Source organism: Natrix helvetica (assembly GCF_964273705.1).
Source record: "Natrix helvetica genome assembly, chromosome: 11".
NCBI lineage: Eukaryota > Metazoa > Chordata > Lepidosauria > Squamata > Natricidae > Natrix > Natrix helvetica.
This window is the reverse complement of record NC_138562.1, coordinates 5,935,712-5,951,973: the sequence shown is the minus strand read 5'-3', so window position 1 is coordinate 5,951,973 and position 16,262 is coordinate 5,935,712. Positions and strand designations below refer to the sequence as shown.

Genomic DNA, 16,262 nt, shown 5'->3' with positions numbered 1-16,262 from the left:
ACAGCTGGCCTAGCAGCTGAAATCCCAGTGCATGCATATTAAATTCTCCTGTTAAGAATTTGCTGTTTCCTGCAATAGTCATAAAGTACAGCTAAAGAGTTGTTTGTCATGAAAACATGTTACCCAATCAACGCTGGGCTTAATAAATGCGCACTTCCAAATGGGCCTTGGAGTTTTTCTTCCTGGGTTGTAGTTGGTTAGTTGACAAGACCCACTGCAAAACCTATGTATGTAGGCCATGTTTCATATGCTTTCTGCTTTAGCAAAAGAGTACTCTAGTTTACAGAGAAGCGGTGGCTCAATGGCTAAAACTCTGAGCTTGTCAGTCAGAAAGGTCGGCAGTTTGGTGGATCAAATCCCTAGTGCTGCATAACGGGGTGAGCTCCCATTACTTGTACCAGCTTCTGCCAACCTAGCAGTTCGAAAGCATGTAACAATTTAATTTAATTTAATTTAATTTAATTTATAGACCGCCCCCTCTCCCCAAAGGGACTCGGGGCGGTGTACAGACCACAATAAAACAATATACAAACTTAAATAATTATAAATACCCATTAAAACAAATTATATGATAGGCTGTACATTATAGTTAAAAATTAAAACAACCTATAAAATCTATCCCTAAACATTTAAAATTTAAAATACAGGCTAGAGGGACACAAAAGCTACAGTTAGGCCAGGCCAGCTAAATTAAGCAGGTGGGTCTTTAGTTTGTTACGGAAGGAGCGGAGATCGGTCGTTATTCTAATGTGGGGGGGAGGTCATTCCAGAGGGTTGGGCCCATCACAGAGAAGACCCTACTCCTGGGCGTCGCCCGCTGGCACTGCCTAGTGGACGGCACCCGGAGGAGTCCCTCCCTGTGAGAGCGAATTGGCCGCAGGGATGTATGGGGCAGGATGCGATCCCGCAGGTAGCTAGGTCCTGAGCCATGGAGCGCTTTAAAGATGATAGTCAATACCTTGAAACGCACCCGAAAAGCCACAGGTAGCCAGTGCAGCCCGCGCAGGAGAGGTGTTACATGGGAGTATCTGGTACCTCCCATAATTGCCCGCGCGGCCGGGCAATGCAAGTAGAAAAATGGGGACCACCTTTGGTGGGAATATAACAGTGTTCCATGTGCCTTCGGCATTGAGTCATGCCGGCCACATGACCACGGAGACGTCTTTGGACAGCACTGGCTCTTCGGCTTTGAAACAGAGATGAGCATTGCCCCCTAGAGTTGGGAACGACTAGCACATATGTGCTAGAGGAACCTTTACGTTTACCCTTACTCTAGTTTATACACTACAGTCGTCCTTCAACAGTCATCCTTGATCCTAATATAAATCATGTGCCCACGGGGATGCTGGAAAAGCTGTAACTCTGAAAAATGGTCATAAGTCACTTTTTTCAGTGCTGTAGTAACTTCGAATGGTCAGTAAGCAAACTGTTGTAAGTCAAGGACTATCAGTATTGGGAGTACTACCCTAGGAGGTACTTCTTGGAGATGCAGTCTTAAAACATCTGCAGAGCACCAGATGAGGGAGTTTGCATATACCCAATAATATATCAAAAACAGGGTGGGAGCTGTCAGCAAAAACCTAATTCTTATTTTGGAATTATTTGACTTATATTTTCCTTTATCTAACTGGAAACAGCAAAGTGGGAATGAAGCTTAGAAGTTTTAATTATGAAGTTCACAGTAATGCATGAATAATTTCGTCCCGTCTGTATTAGCTCGTCTATGTGTTGTACAAGGAATCCTTGCTTAGTGACTGACTTGAGTAACAGCTTGCAGTTAAAACGGTGATTTAAAAAAAGTAACTGCAACCAGTCCTCTAATTTATGACCTTCAAAAATCTGTCAAGCAAGGCTGAAGTCAGCTCATAGCAGAGTCGTGATTTCGTGTAATGACTGCTTCATTTAATAACCAAGTTTCTGGTCCCAGTTGTCACTAAACAAGGACTATCTGTACAGCCTTCTCATTTATGCCCTCTCTATTGTTGAACAAGAATCCCTAGGCAGCATGTGGAGATTACTGCATCCAGTTTTGGTCACCACACTATAAAAAAGATGTTGAGACTCTAGAAAAAGTCCAGAGGAGAGCAAACGGGATGATTAGGGGACTGGAAGCTAAAACACATGAAGAACAGTTGCAGGAACTGGGCATGGCTAGTCTAGTGAAGAGAAGGACCAGGGGAGACATGAGAGCAGTCTTCCAATATTTGAGGGGCTGCCACAGAGAGGAGGGGGTCAAGCTATTTTCCAAAGCTCCTGAAGGCCAGACAAAGAATAATGGATGGAAACTGACCAAGGAGAGATTCAACCTGGATATAAGGAGGAGCTTTCTGACAGTGAGAACAATCAACCAATGGAACAGAAGTTGCCTTCGGAAGTTGTGGGGGCTTCATCACTTGAGACTTTCAAGAAGATACTGGACTGCCATTTGTCAGAAATGGTGTAGGTCTTCTGCTTGAGCAGTGGGTTGGGCTAGATGACCTATAAAGTCTCTTCCAGCACTGTTAATCTGAGTTCTGCATTGGAGAAGGCTGTATAGATGTAATATTCATTGGGTATGCATGAGGTCCTTGCCAGCTGCAGCTAATATCAGAAAAATAAGCCAGTTACATAATATTATTTTCCATGCAAAGAATTCTACCATCAGATTAGTGTCCATGAATGCTTGATAAATAGCTTCAGTTTTCTTTTGATCTTCCTTTGCAGAACTTCAAAAAACAGATTACTTGGTGTTTGCTGGAAGACAATACTATTTAGGAGACAAATGTCAGGTTAGTGCTTTGTGTTTATTTAGTAAAGATAATTGTTCAAAGCAACTTTGGACTTGCTCTAATTAAACTTACTGAATGTAAACTGTATATTGGACATTGTGGGAAAGAGTTCTTTAAAATCATTTTCAATCAGCAGAACAAATTTTCCTTGGTTTATTAAACAATAAAATTACTGGTTTCTGATCCTGACCTAAATGTCTCATTTAAAAATGCTCTGTCAGAAGTAGGAATAGGAATAGGAATAGAATAGAATAGAATAGAATAGAATAGAATAGAATAGAATTCTTTATTGGCCAGGTGTGATTGGACACACAAGGAATTTGTCTTTGGTGCCGATGCACCAAACATAAACAGACAGATACATTAGTCAAGAAGATGGAGGAGATGGGTGATAGGAATGATGAGAAGACTAATAGTAATCGTAATGCAGCCATAGTGAATAGTTTGACAGTGGTGAGGGAATTATTTGTTTACCAGAAGGATGGCATTCGGGAAAAAATGTTCACTTAGTTTTCTGAGCTTGTATAAGAAGACCTCAGTTAAATTGAGGCTTTGTTGATAATTATAATCTTCACAATTCCAGCAACTCCACTGTTTTATCCCCAGTTTTCTACTTTTGATGATCAACAACGCTTGGAGATGTGTTTTGGGGAGCGTCTTCATTACATTTAACTTGATAAACCCTTTAGGGCCTGTTGGAAAAATGGAAAGAGATTGCTACTTCCATTATCATGACTTACTAGAGTAACCAAGTATAAATCTTGAAAATTTATAAATTTGCTCAATTTTATTCCTGTTGTTTTTGATGTGACTGAGCCAGCTTTCTGTGGCGCAGAGAATAAGGCTATACTTTCTATGTCAAAAGTTCCATACCACAATCTTAATTCTGGAATATGAGTTTGATATCTCTGACCCTAGAACAATGATGGCTAACCTTTTTTTGGATCTCGGGCCAAAAGCTGGAGGAGTGCAAGGGGGGTCGTGCGCGGGCCTGCCACACCCATAATACTATGCACACGACCCCGGCGACACCCCCCCTGCTTTGGACACATTTTTTCGCCCTCCCCAGGCTCCAGAGGCTATCCAGGAGCCTGGGGGGGGGGGGCAAAAACAGCCTCCCCGCCCACCCTGGAGGCCCTCCAGAGGCTTCAGGAGCTTCCCTGAAGGCTCCGGAGGGCAAAAAAATGGCCCTACGAGCAAACTGGAAGTCACTTCTGGTTTGTTTGTAGGGCCGCTTTTTGCCCTCTGGAGCCTTCAGGGAAGCCTCCTGAAGGCTTCGGAGGGGGAAAAACGGCCCTACAGACAGCACCACCCCCTAGAGTCGGAAACGACTAGCACATATGTGCGAGGAGAACCTTTAATTAGATCCTCTTGCTTTTGAGAAAAATTCCATGTATTTCCTGATACATACATTTCTGCTTCGCTTGCCATTTGGTAACATATGGATTCTTACAACCTGATACCTACTGTAGCAAACATCCAGGGCATAAAATATAAATGAACTTCTGGTTAAAAACAGTGATTGCAAAGTGTGTTGGATCGAAGTCAAGGCAAGGCTGGAATAACTTTGAAATGAATGAAACACATCAGTTCAGAAGTTGAGTGGCTATTTTCACTTTTTGGCAGTGTGGCTGTGCAAAAATTCAAGTATTCTTGAGTATCCTTTTGGGTTCACTTAGAGCAGGAATGTCCAATCTTGGCAACTTTAAGACCTGTGGACTTCAACTCCCAGAATTCCCCAGCCGGCCGGCTGGGGAATTCTGGGAGTTGAAGTCCACAAGTCTTAAAGTTGCCAAGAGTGGACACCTCTGACTTCGAATCTTCTTTTTCCCAGGTACGGCTAGAAACGGGGGGGAAATATTACAATGCCCATATACAGGATGTGGGACAAGATAATATGGTGACTGTCTTCATTGAAGAGCTGGCAGAGAAGTATGTATCTCTTTCCTTTTAATCATAATTGTATTCATTGGGAGAGCTATTGATATCAGAATTTTAGCTGTGCTACTTCAAAAATCAGGTTGACAGTGTTATAACTGATATTATACAAAATCTGACATCTCACTTTCCATATCATTTCTTCAGATAGGCTGGGTTTAATTCTTTTACAATATGGGGCATTCAGTTCAACGGTTCCTAACAGGAAAAGGTTTTAATTTCATCTCCCAGGGGAAAGGGTGTTGAAAATGAAAGCTTTAATTTTTGTCCTGGCATAACCTTGACACTTAAAAATGTAAGACATAGTCTTACGGAACCTTTAAAACAAACTTTTCCCTTCTATTTAGGGTTGGGATTTTTTTGTTTTGTTTCGGTGGATCAAATGTTTTGTGATCCATGAAGCTTTTGTGATAATAAATATTAATCTTCAATATGTTTCCTGATTCTTCATTCTTGTTTGAGCTCTCTGGAAACTCAGCAAATTAATAGTTTTACAAAAGAACACAATATGAAACCTATTAAGAGAATAATACCTGTAAGAAACTATAATCAGAAAAAAATGGGCAGTTCTCTCGCAATTTGATGAAAATGGGTTTATTTTTACTATCAGCTTGTATATAATAAAGGCAGTTCTGGAATTTCTCCAGACTATTTTACTTAAGTTAGCATATAGCCTAATGAAGAGAAGGCTTGGAGGTGACAGGATAGCTGTCCTCCAATTATTGAAAAACTGAAATAGGAGATTTATTCTCCATGGTACCTGAGGGCTGGAGAAGCAGCAATGGGTCAGAGGAAGATTCATCCTAGAACTAAGGAGGAATTTCCGGACAGAACAATTAACCAGTGGAACATCTTGTCTCCAGAAGTTGTGGGTGCTTCATCACTGGAGATTTTAAAGAAGAGACTGTACAGCCATCTGTCTGGAATGGTATAAGATCTCCCGCCTTGGGCAATGGGGTTGGACCAGTGGTGGGTTTCAAATCCCGTTCCAACTGGTACGGTTGGAACGGGGCTGGCGGCTTCCTCGTGGACACACGCATGCGTCTTAACACCTCCGCGACACTCCGCAATGCTGCAGCTGCTCTGCGGAGCGTCACATAGGCGCTGTATATGCCGTGCGCGGAAGCGCAGAAGCATTTAAACACCGGTAAGGAGCTCGGGTGGGCCCTCCGGAGCACCGTACCGGAACAGTATCCAGTGCTCCGGGTTGGCTCCAGTATGCCCGTACCGGGACGTACCGGCTGCAACCCACCACTGGGTTGGACTAGAAGCCCTTCAATGTCCTTCCCAGCTTTATGATTTTATACTTTGCCCAAGAACCATATTTTTCCGAGTATACACCAAGATTTTGAAGAGGTAAATTAAAAGTAAAAGGTTTTGCAATCTGCAGGCCTCCCAAACCCTCTGCACGCCGCATTTTTTGTGAAAAACGCATGCAGAGAGTTTGAGAGGCCTGCAAATTGCCCCTGGGGGCTGGGGGGAGAGCACAAAATGACCTGTTTTTTGCAAAAACAGGCCTGTTTTTTTGCCAAAAACAGGGCATGCATAGGCTTTGGGAGGCTTATAAAGTACTCCTGGGGGCTGGGGGAGGGGAGGGTAAAAATGACCCCAAAAACGGCATATTTTTCACTCATTTTTGCCTTCCCCGGCCCACAGGAGCACTCTGGAAGCCACCTAAAAGCTATGCACGGCCATTTTTGCAAAGGGGGTGGGGTTTTAGGAGGCCAAAAATGCTGTATTCAGTGTATAAGTTGCACCCAGATTTTCACCCTCTTTTGGGGGGGGAAAAGGTGCATCTTATACTTCAAAAATATGGTAACTTAAAATTACAACTAATTAAAATTCTAATCATCATATCAGTCAATTTACATTAGTGGTTAGCATCATTGTGCAAACTCAATCATCTTTGTGTAGCACTCTTAAAGATAAGTAGAAATGGAAGGAGCAGTAAGTTTTAAATTTAGATGCCATAGGTCTTATATCATTATGATTTTAAGTTTTGTTTTATGATTGTACTAATTCTGGTTGGGATGATGTATAGGCATGTTGTTCCATTGGTAAATTTGAAGCCTGTCACTCAAGTCACTCCACTTCCTGAATGGAATGTGATGTCCAACAGAAAAGGAGGAAGTTATCAGAAGATACCAGGTGGGTACACCCATAAGTAAAGACAGTAATGGGATGGCTGGGTAGAGTAGTAACGAACCTTGCAATCTGCAACTTCTCCAATAATAGTATAAACTTGTCTCTGGGAATGAATTCGTCATCCATTTCCCCATTTTTCATCATCCAGCTTATTTCTCGTTGGCAATGTTTCACCATCTTGCCAACTTTTAAGATGGGTGGATTTCAATTTAATTAAATCTGTCCATCTTAAAATTGCTAAGGTTGAGAAACACTGCCCTATTCATTGAAATGCATTGTGACGAGGAATTTCATACTCTTGTTTGGGATGATTTGGGCTAATTTCTTCCGAAATATGGTTTTAGCTGCCATTTCCTCTTGTACATAGTGTTTTATAAGTGCTTTTACTACATATGTGCACAGTATCTGTGTAGTAAAAGTCTTTTAAAAATCTTTTCAGGTTAGAACTCAAGAGCAGATTGGGTAAGAGATCACCAAAATGTGAATCCTAAACAAATACCTTATTTCTCAGTTTTGATGTCATCAATAATTGACTTGTGAGATCTAGTAGATCAAACTCAGTGGTGGGATTCAGCCAGTTCGCACCTATTCAGGAGAACCAGTTGTTAACTTTGTAAGCAGTTCGGTTGTTGGAAGAAATCTCCTTTTGCTTTTTCCCACTTTACAGGGCTAATCCTGTAAGGAAGGCAGGAAGGAAGGAAACATTCTGGTGTTGTTTCTAGCCTAATCTTTATTGCCCTGCTTACAGAAACTGCCTCTCCGGTTAACCTTTGTTACATTGTAACAGTCAAGGCAAAGCGCCCATCGACCTGAGTGACATTGAGTTGGCCACGCCCACCCAGTCACATGACCACTGAGCCGCACCTACCCAGCTGGTCATTAGGAAAGAGAACTGGTTGTTAAATTATTTGAATCCCACCACTGATCAAACTTATTGGTAGTTCTTTTTTTGTTTTGTTTTCTGAGTTGCTGGACTATCACTGCCATATTTAAGCAATTATAAGGTAAATGATTCCTGAAGTCAAATTCGATCCCTGGATTAATCATTTTAAAACACTTGGTTTGGTTGAAAGATCCCCCTCCACCTTAATTAAAGAGAATCAATTTTGAAAACTTTTATTATTATTCAAGCATCACTCTTAAAAGAACATTTATTGATTATGGAGCCGTATGTGAATTCTAGCTAGATGTTTAACAAGTTATTTTTAAAGAATATTTTTTTCTGCTATTTGGAAATATCTTGGTGGAATGCAGTCTTAATGCAGATTTAACCAGGTAAAGTAAAACTGATCTGTGGATAGATACTGCAATAAAGTTACAATGACACAAAATCATAAAACTAGGTGAGCGTTCAGAAAACGAAGAATATTAAAATCAACCTTCATCAAACATTCACTAGGTGGACATACATTTAATCCCTGACATTTTCCCATGTCAAACTGTAAGGAAACTGTAAGTATGTTTTTAGACCTGGCATAACCTTGTGGCAAGATCAAAATATTTTACTGGCATATAATTGAAAAGTTTTCTCTGCCCAAAAAGCAAACACATTTAAAATTCACAATCTTTTAAGGAGTTGCTGCAACAAATCTTGGTTCAAGAATTTATCACTGTTAATAACTTTAAATGTACTCATAAAGTAGTTATCTGGAGAGATAATAAAGGAAATGGGAATGGTTGATTTTCTATAAGTAGACACTTCACTTAAAATATCAGCTTTTTCCCACTGTCTCAATCCCCAGAGAGGTGAAACCTGCTCTCTAATTACCATCCTGCTGATCTATTAAATTACTCTTATATCTGAAGAGTTATCTTGAATGGGCTAAAAGAAGTGAGGTTTTGAGTTTTGGAACATGACACATAAATAATCCTTGCTGTTGCTTGATTCCAAAAGAAGAGGTTTTTTTTTTTTAAATGTCCTTAAACTTTCAAACTTTTTATTATACAATTGCCTGAATGCTGCAGCTTCCTTTCCTCTCTTTTCCTCACATCAAGTTTTAGATAAAAAGGGACGTGGTGGCTCAGTGGCTAAGAGCTTGTTGATCAGAAAGGTCGGCAATTAGGCGGTTCGAATCCTTAACGCCACGTAATGGAGTGAGCTCCCGTTACTTGTCCCAGCTTCTGCCAACTTTGCAGTTCGAAAGCACGTAAAAATGCAAGTAGAAAAATAGGAACCACTTTTGGTGGGAAGGTAACAGTATTCAGTGCGCCTTTGGCATTTAGTCATGCTGGCCACATGACCACGGAGATGTCTTCGGGCAGCGCTGGCTCTTCAGCTTTGAAACAGAGGTTAGCCCTGACGCCTAGAGTCGGGAACGACTAGCATATATGTGCGAGGGGAATCTTTACCTTTTAGTTTTAGATAAAATGGAGCGTTTGTACTATTCCATGACAATTTTTCCTAAGATTATTCTCAATTTCTCCCTTCCTGCTCTAGTACTGTTTTATTTCAAAGAAACAAACAAAAGAGTCCCCAGTTGCAAAAAGAAGAAATGACCAGCTGTAGATTAATCCTAGCCAAAGTTTCAGCCGGTCTTCCTATTCTTATCTCCCCTTCCAGACATGGACATGAAAACACGGAAGAAACTCTTCAAGAAAGTGCATGGAAAGGAGGTCTACATGACGGTGGCTTACAGCAGGGGCCACCCTGTCCTGCCACCTCGCCTGCAGCACAGCATGGCATCAGATCGCTCATCTTTGGTCCATTGTTCCCCAAATGGGCATATAAATCCATATGATCATTACAATTTCCAGAATTCACAGAGAACTGGACGGGGATATGGAGTGTCGAGGTAAGGAGACTTGTTAATCTCTTCCCTCCCCCCACCCCATTTCACTGTTAGGCAGTTCAGAGATGGTGTCCCTGCTGATTTTGGCCAGAAGCATCATGCTGATTTGAGCATAATAGTGTCATCAAATATCCACAGAGCTACATAGCACTTCTGTTCCCTGTTTCTGCAGCCTTTATTCTCACACACTTCATTTGCATGTTAGAAAAGGAATATTTTAACCAAAGGGTACATAGAGCTAGTCCAGGCAGTCCTCAACCTACAACAAGTTCATCAAGTGACTGTTTAACGTTACGGAGGGCACTGAAAAATGTGACTTATAACCTTTTTGCGTGAGTTATGGCCTTTGCAGCAACCTCATAGTCATGTGATCAAAATTCAGATGCTTGGCAACTGGCTCATATTTATGACGGTTGCTGTGTCCCAAGGGCACGGGATCTCCTTTTACGACCTTCTGACAAGCACAGTCATTGGGGAAGACAGATTCACTTAACAATTGTGTTACTGACTTAACAACTGCAGTGATTCATTTCCCAACAGTGGCAAGAAAAGTAGTAAAACGGGGCAAAATTCACTTAACCAACGTCTCACTTAAAAGGAATTTGGGGCTCCATTGTGGTCGTAAGCCGAGGACTACCTAATGGCTGTTGGTTAATGGCTGTTAGTTCATCAACCAATTTCTGATGGCGCTGAATGAAAAGGCTTTATGGCAGGGGTGTCCAAACTTGGGAACTTTTAAGACTTGTGGACTTCAACTCCCAGAATTCCCCAGCCAGCTGGGGAATTCTGGGATTTGAAGTCCACAAGTCTTAAAGTTCCCAAGTTTGGACACCCCTGCTTTATGGCCTTCCCTCAAAGTTCTGTCCATCACAGCCTCCCCCTAGTCATGTGATGTCCCACTTTGCAACCAACCCTGGTCCCAATTACCATCGTTAAGCGAGAACTGCCTGTAGTGGTGAACAGAAGGGTGATTAAATTTGAGAGAGAATTTGTTAGCCCACTAAACCATAATTTCAACACTTGGTTCATTTGTGACCTCCGTTCAGTAAATTAATACTATGTCCCAAACCTGGAGAACTTTTAATTTAAAGTAACAATGGCAATAAAATGTTCTCATTTTCTCCCCCTGCCCAGTGGTGGGATTCTGCCAGTTCGCACCTATTTGGGAAAACCGGCTGTTAACTTTCTAAACAGTTCGGAGAACCGGTTGTTGGAAGAAATCTCCTTTTGTTTTGTTTTTTCCCACTTCTCAGGGCTAATCCTATAAGGAAGGCAGGAAGGAAGGAAACATTCCGCTGTTGTTTCTAGCCTAATCTTTATTGCCCTGCTTACAGAAACTGTCTCTCCCGTTAACCCTTATGACATTGTCACAGCTAAGGCGAAGTGCCCATTGACGTGAGTGACATTGATTGACCACGCCCACCTGATCACATGACCAGCCACGACTACCCAGCTGGTCATTAGAGCAGAGAACCGGTTGTTAAATTAGTTGAATCCCACCACTGCCCCTGCCCAACTAATACGATCTACACAGGGGTAGTATCAGTAGTGGATTGCTGCTGGTTCGGCCAGTTCGGCTGAACCGGTAGTGGAATTCAGGCCTGGGTTCCAGAACCGGCAGTGATCCAAGCCTGCCACTCCAGCAAACTGGTTCCCTCACGGCCGCTTGGCTGCCACCATTTTGGATTTTAGTGAACAATTTACATTGAATTGTGCACAGGCGTAAAGCTCACATCTGGTTGCAAACCGGCAGTAACACCAGCAACAAACCCACCCCTGGGTAGTATCCAATGTTCTTCAGTGGCCTCATAAACCCAGAAACTTATAATAACTGAGCTCATCTAGGAAAACCCAGAGCTACAAACCAAACTGGGAAGATGAAAAGATATCAAAGGCTGCGATACCAGCAAATACGTTCTGTATTGCTGCCAAGAAAGCCATATTTATTGATTGATTAAATTTCTACACCACCCACATCTGCAGATGGTTGCCTTATCAAATCATCAGCAGTCCAGGTGAACTTGAAGGTGTTCTTGACTTTTACTCAAGTGAGACTTAGCATAGTTGGCATGCAATTAAAACCGTCTCTGGCAATTCTCAGTCATCCAGGTCCTTTTTCACAAGGCAAATGGACTTTGTATTTCCTTGAAGACTTTTCGCTTCTCATCCGATAAGCTTCCTCAGCTTCGTGGATGAGAAGCAAAAGGTATTCAAGGAAAAAGCAAAGTCCGGTTGCTTTGTGAAAAAGCCCCTTTGCGACACGCAATTAAAAAGTAACGTGCTGGATTGAAGAGAAAGGCAGGGGCCTGCACAGTTTGTACACACTTGCAACCCTGCCAAACGATAGCTGAGCCTTGGACAGCTTTGCAGCTTCTTCATTCACGGACATGTTTGTAGAGGTACTTGAACGGGGCTAGTTAAGAGTCCACCTTGAGCCTTCTAAATTCGTAGTTACTTTGCTTTTTTGTCCTTTGAAATGTAGGGGATCTGCCCGATTTATAAACAGGAACAACATCAGTGGCCCAGAAATAGCATTTTATCCTAGTCCAGGAAAGAGATGTTATCAGAGCTATGATAACTTCTCGTATAGATCACGGTAAGTAATTGTAACCCTATTGTTTTAATCCAATACCCTAAGTGGTCAGTGTTAAAGCCCTGTTGTTTTAAACCAATACAATAGGCAGTCAGTGTTATTCCTCAGCTATCGTTTGGGGTCAGCTGTCTTCAGACTTCAGATTTTCTGAAATTTCTCAAATTTTTCAACCTACCTTATACAGAAGGTAGAAGGGATGTGTGTGTGTGTGTATGTATGTATATATAGAGAGAGAGGGAGGGGGGAGAGAGAAGGGACGTGGTGGCTCAGTGGCTAAGACGCTGAACTTGTAGATCAGAAAGGTCGGCAGTTTGGTGGTTCGAATCCCTAGCGCCGCGTAACGGAGTGAGCTCCCGTTACTTGTCCCAGCTTCTGTCAACCTAGCAGTTCGAAAGCATGTAAAACATGCAAGTAGAAAAATAGGAACCACCTTTGGTGGGAAGGGAACAGCGTCCCTTGTGCCTTCAGCATTTAGTCATGCCGGCCACATGAGCACGGAGACGTCTTCGGACAGCGCTGGCTCTTCGGCTTTGAAACGGAGATGAGCATCGCCCCTTAGAGTCAGGAACGACTAGCACATATGTGCAAGGGGAACCTTTACCTTTATACAGGTAGTCCTGGACTTACAACAGTTCATTTAGTGACCATTTGAAGTTATAACAGTGCTGAAAAAGTGACTTATGACCATTTTTCATACTTATGACCATCGCTGCATCCCCATGGTCATGTGATGTATATTCGGATGCTTGACAACTGACTCACATTTGTGACAGTTGCATTGTCCTGGGGTCATGTGATTTCCCCCTTTGCAACCTTCTGACAGGCAAAATCAATGGGGAAACCAGATCCACTTCACAACTGTGTGACTAATTTAACAACTGCAGTGATCCACTTAACAAATGTGGCGAGAAAAGTCATTAAAAATGGGGCACTACTCACTTAACAAATTTCTCACTTAACAATGTAAATCTGGGGGTCAATTGTAGTTGTAAGTTGAGGACTACCTGTACTGAGGTGGATTTATCCATTAACTTTCTCCAACCGCTGTAAGACAAAATTATTTCCCTAGCTAGATTTCATGGCAACTTTTATATGCATGGGATGGGACCTGTGACGTTCCTACCAGTAAAATACTTTTCTACTGTTTGTTCTGAGCCAGCCTTAGCAGAAACAAACAGGCTCCTTGTCCCAAAAAAACCTTTATATATCTCCTGCGAATTAATGACATTCACACAATGAGAAGCTCAGGCAATAGTCATTCAAAGAGTTAACTGCAGTAACAGACCTTATTAGTTCCTTGCCAGGCCATGCGTTCCCACCTTGTAAAGCTCCAAATTAAGTTCTGACAAGTAGTATCTAAGGCATGAAACACCATGAGCAAAATCTTCAGAAATCCGAACTGTTGTCTTCTACAACCACCACTCCCCTTTCTTTTTATTTATTCCCCAGTCAGGGAGAGGCCATTGAGCGTTGACGTGTGCCTTGCTTCCTGAATCAACTCCTTGTTCTCAGTTGTTCTCCTCTCCTAACAGCTCTGCGCATATGCGCATCTGGAACAAGGCCCAGTGGTTCTTCCTCCCCACTTATCTCAGCCTCCAAAGGCAGCTGCCTCTCCGGGGACTGGGAAATGTCAGATGGACCTAGCTCCGTTGGCAGCTGGCGGGCCACAACACTGTTCTCCTAGTTCCTCTAAGTTTTTCAGTTCTAGGGATTCGACTTTCTGTATCCTTGAAGCAATGTTAAACCGTTTTCAACCGAGACATTTTTTTAGAGCATCCCAGGATTGCTGCTGTTTCACATTCCAAAATGTTTCTTTGTTGATGCAGCAGGCCAATGCCATGTTACGTGAATCTTAACTGCCCCAAAAGTGCCAGTCTGGTAACAATTGGGCACAAATACAGTATTTTTTGAACTATAAGAGGCACTGGAGTATAAGACCCACCAAGATTTTGAAGAGGTAGTAAATTAAAAAAAGTTTTTGCATCCTGCAGGGCTCTGCATGCCTCAGTTTTTGTGGAGAATGGGGCATGCAGAAAGTTTGAGAGGCCTGCAAAATGCTCCTGGAGGGCTGGGAAGGGCAAAAATAAGCAAAAACATGCCCATTTTTTCCAAAAACATGCCCATTCTTTCCAAAAACATGCCCATTCCTTCCAAAAACATGCCCATTTTTGGGGGGGAAAGGGCATTATATGCTTTGGGAAGCTTGTAAAGTGCTCCTGGAGGCTGGGGGGGGGGGATTGGAGGGGAAACTGGCAAAAAAGATCCATTTCTTGCTCATTTTTGCCCTCCCCAGCCCCCAGGATCACTTTGCAAGCCTCCCAAATCCTCTTCACGTCCATTTTTGCGAAGGGGGTGGGGTTTCAGGAGGCCAAAATTGCTGTATTCAGTGTATAAGACACACCCAGATTTTCACCCTCTTTTGTGGATGGAAAAAGGTGCATCTTATACCCCCCAAAATACGGTATCCCTTGGTCCTGTAGTTGCAGCTGTAGCAACATTTTCTTTCAAAATGTTTTAGACTTGGAATATATGGTGGTGGTGACATTTTAACCTATTGATCATTCTGGAAGTTCATACAGCCGTAGCCGCAGACAGATGCAATGTGTAAATAAAGAATGCCAGTACGGATTTTCACCTGAGAATGGAGAGGAACCTCGAGGTGTAGAAGAAACCATGACTTTCTATGAGATTGAAGAAGGGGATGATGCAAATTTTCCTGCTTTACCTGTAAGTCCTTCAGCTGAATTAATTTGAATTTGAAAAATGCCAAAATAAATCTTTTACAGGTAGGCAGCAGGATAGGGTGGACAAAGCTGCAAGGAGAAACTTCATGAGTCTTAAAAGTTGCCAAGTTTGGAGAGCCCTGGGATAGAGAGTGCTGGATTAAACAGCCTTGAATTAATCTAGCAGGCTGTTAGGAAGAATAATCAAGTTTGGTTAAATCCTCATTATGGGAAAAGATCTACACAGATGAAATATAATTGCAAAGCCTCAGGCTCTCAATTTTGTTCATGGGACTAAAATTTATTAGTAGAGCGGTGCACAACGAAATTGTTTAAAAATTGCTAACCGAATAGTATCTCTCAAAGGTATAAATGTGTGTTGGTAAATCTTATTCTGAGAAAATAATAATTATAAGACCCCCCAGGGCAACTTCTGCTGCCATAAAATTGAATTTAGGGATTTCAAAAAGGCCAAAACAAGAGATTTTCTGCTTTTGAAAGAAACCTGAAAATGAGGTTTTTGTATGCGAATATTTTTAATGCTTCCTTTGGCCCTTTCTGCCCTTCTCTATGCACTGATTTTTAAAAATCAATTCTGAAAGCTCTAATTATTAATAAACATTTTTTTTTCTCAGCCAAAGTCGGAAAGGCTGTTTCCTAAACATTTTAGAATCATGTCGTGTATTTCAGAACATCTCATATCTATTGAAGTCTGGCGCACGCCTTCTATACCCATCAGGGTTAGAAGGAAATGCTGAAACACTGCTGCATATTTGCAATAAAGTGAAGGCATGAATGTTAATAAATAATCTCACTTGTTTCTCAGACTCGGGGTAACCCAGCTCCAATAGTTCCAGCTCCTACAGGATTCTGGGTGACAAGAAGGACTTCAGACTCCATCCCGCCAAACAAACCAGGGCTGAATAATTCAGAAGTAGTAGTAGAGGAACCAACTGATACTGGTAAGGATAAACACAGAACAGCAATAGCATTAGTGTTTAAGACTTATATACATCTTCACAGTGCTTGACAGCCCTTTCTAAGTGGTTTACAGAGTCAGCCTCTTGCTCCAACAATCTGGGTCCTTTTTTTTACTGATCTTGGAAGGGTGGAAAGGCTGTCAAACTTGAGCTGGTTAGGATCGAACTCCTGGCAGCCGGCAGACATCAAAAATAGCCTGCAGTTACTGTACCACCAGTGTCCAACTTGTTCTGCTTCATAAGATGTGCGCAGACATGTAGTCTTCAAATTATGACTACAACGGAGCTGTCCCGTTATGGTCATAAATGACAAGTACTTCCAATTT

At 42.1% G+C, this 16,262-nt stretch overlaps 1 protein-coding gene across 2 annotated transcripts in view; it reads left to right on the top strand.

Annotated features, from left to right (window-relative positions):
* The window catches only part of LOC309397717 (UDP-N-acetylglucosamine transferase subunit ALG13-like), a 59,595-nt gene that overhangs the window by 19,972 nt on the left and 23,361 nt on the right, over positions 1-16,262 (top strand). For both annotated transcript variants that reach the window (XM_081963980.1, XM_081963979.1), the window contains exons 10-16: positions 2,704-2,768; positions 4,603-4,700; positions 6,748-6,854; positions 9,412-9,643; positions 12,123-12,236; positions 14,804-14,960; positions 15,783-15,918. In XM_081963980.1, coding sequence (XP_081820106.1) covers positions 2,704-2,768; positions 4,603-4,700; positions 6,748-6,854; positions 9,412-9,643; positions 12,123-12,236; positions 14,804-14,960; positions 15,783-15,918 — 909 coding nt within the window. The remainder of the gene's footprint in view (positions 1-2,703; positions 2,769-4,602; positions 4,701-6,747; positions 6,855-9,411; positions 9,644-12,122; positions 12,237-14,803; positions 14,961-15,782; positions 15,919-16,262) is intronic.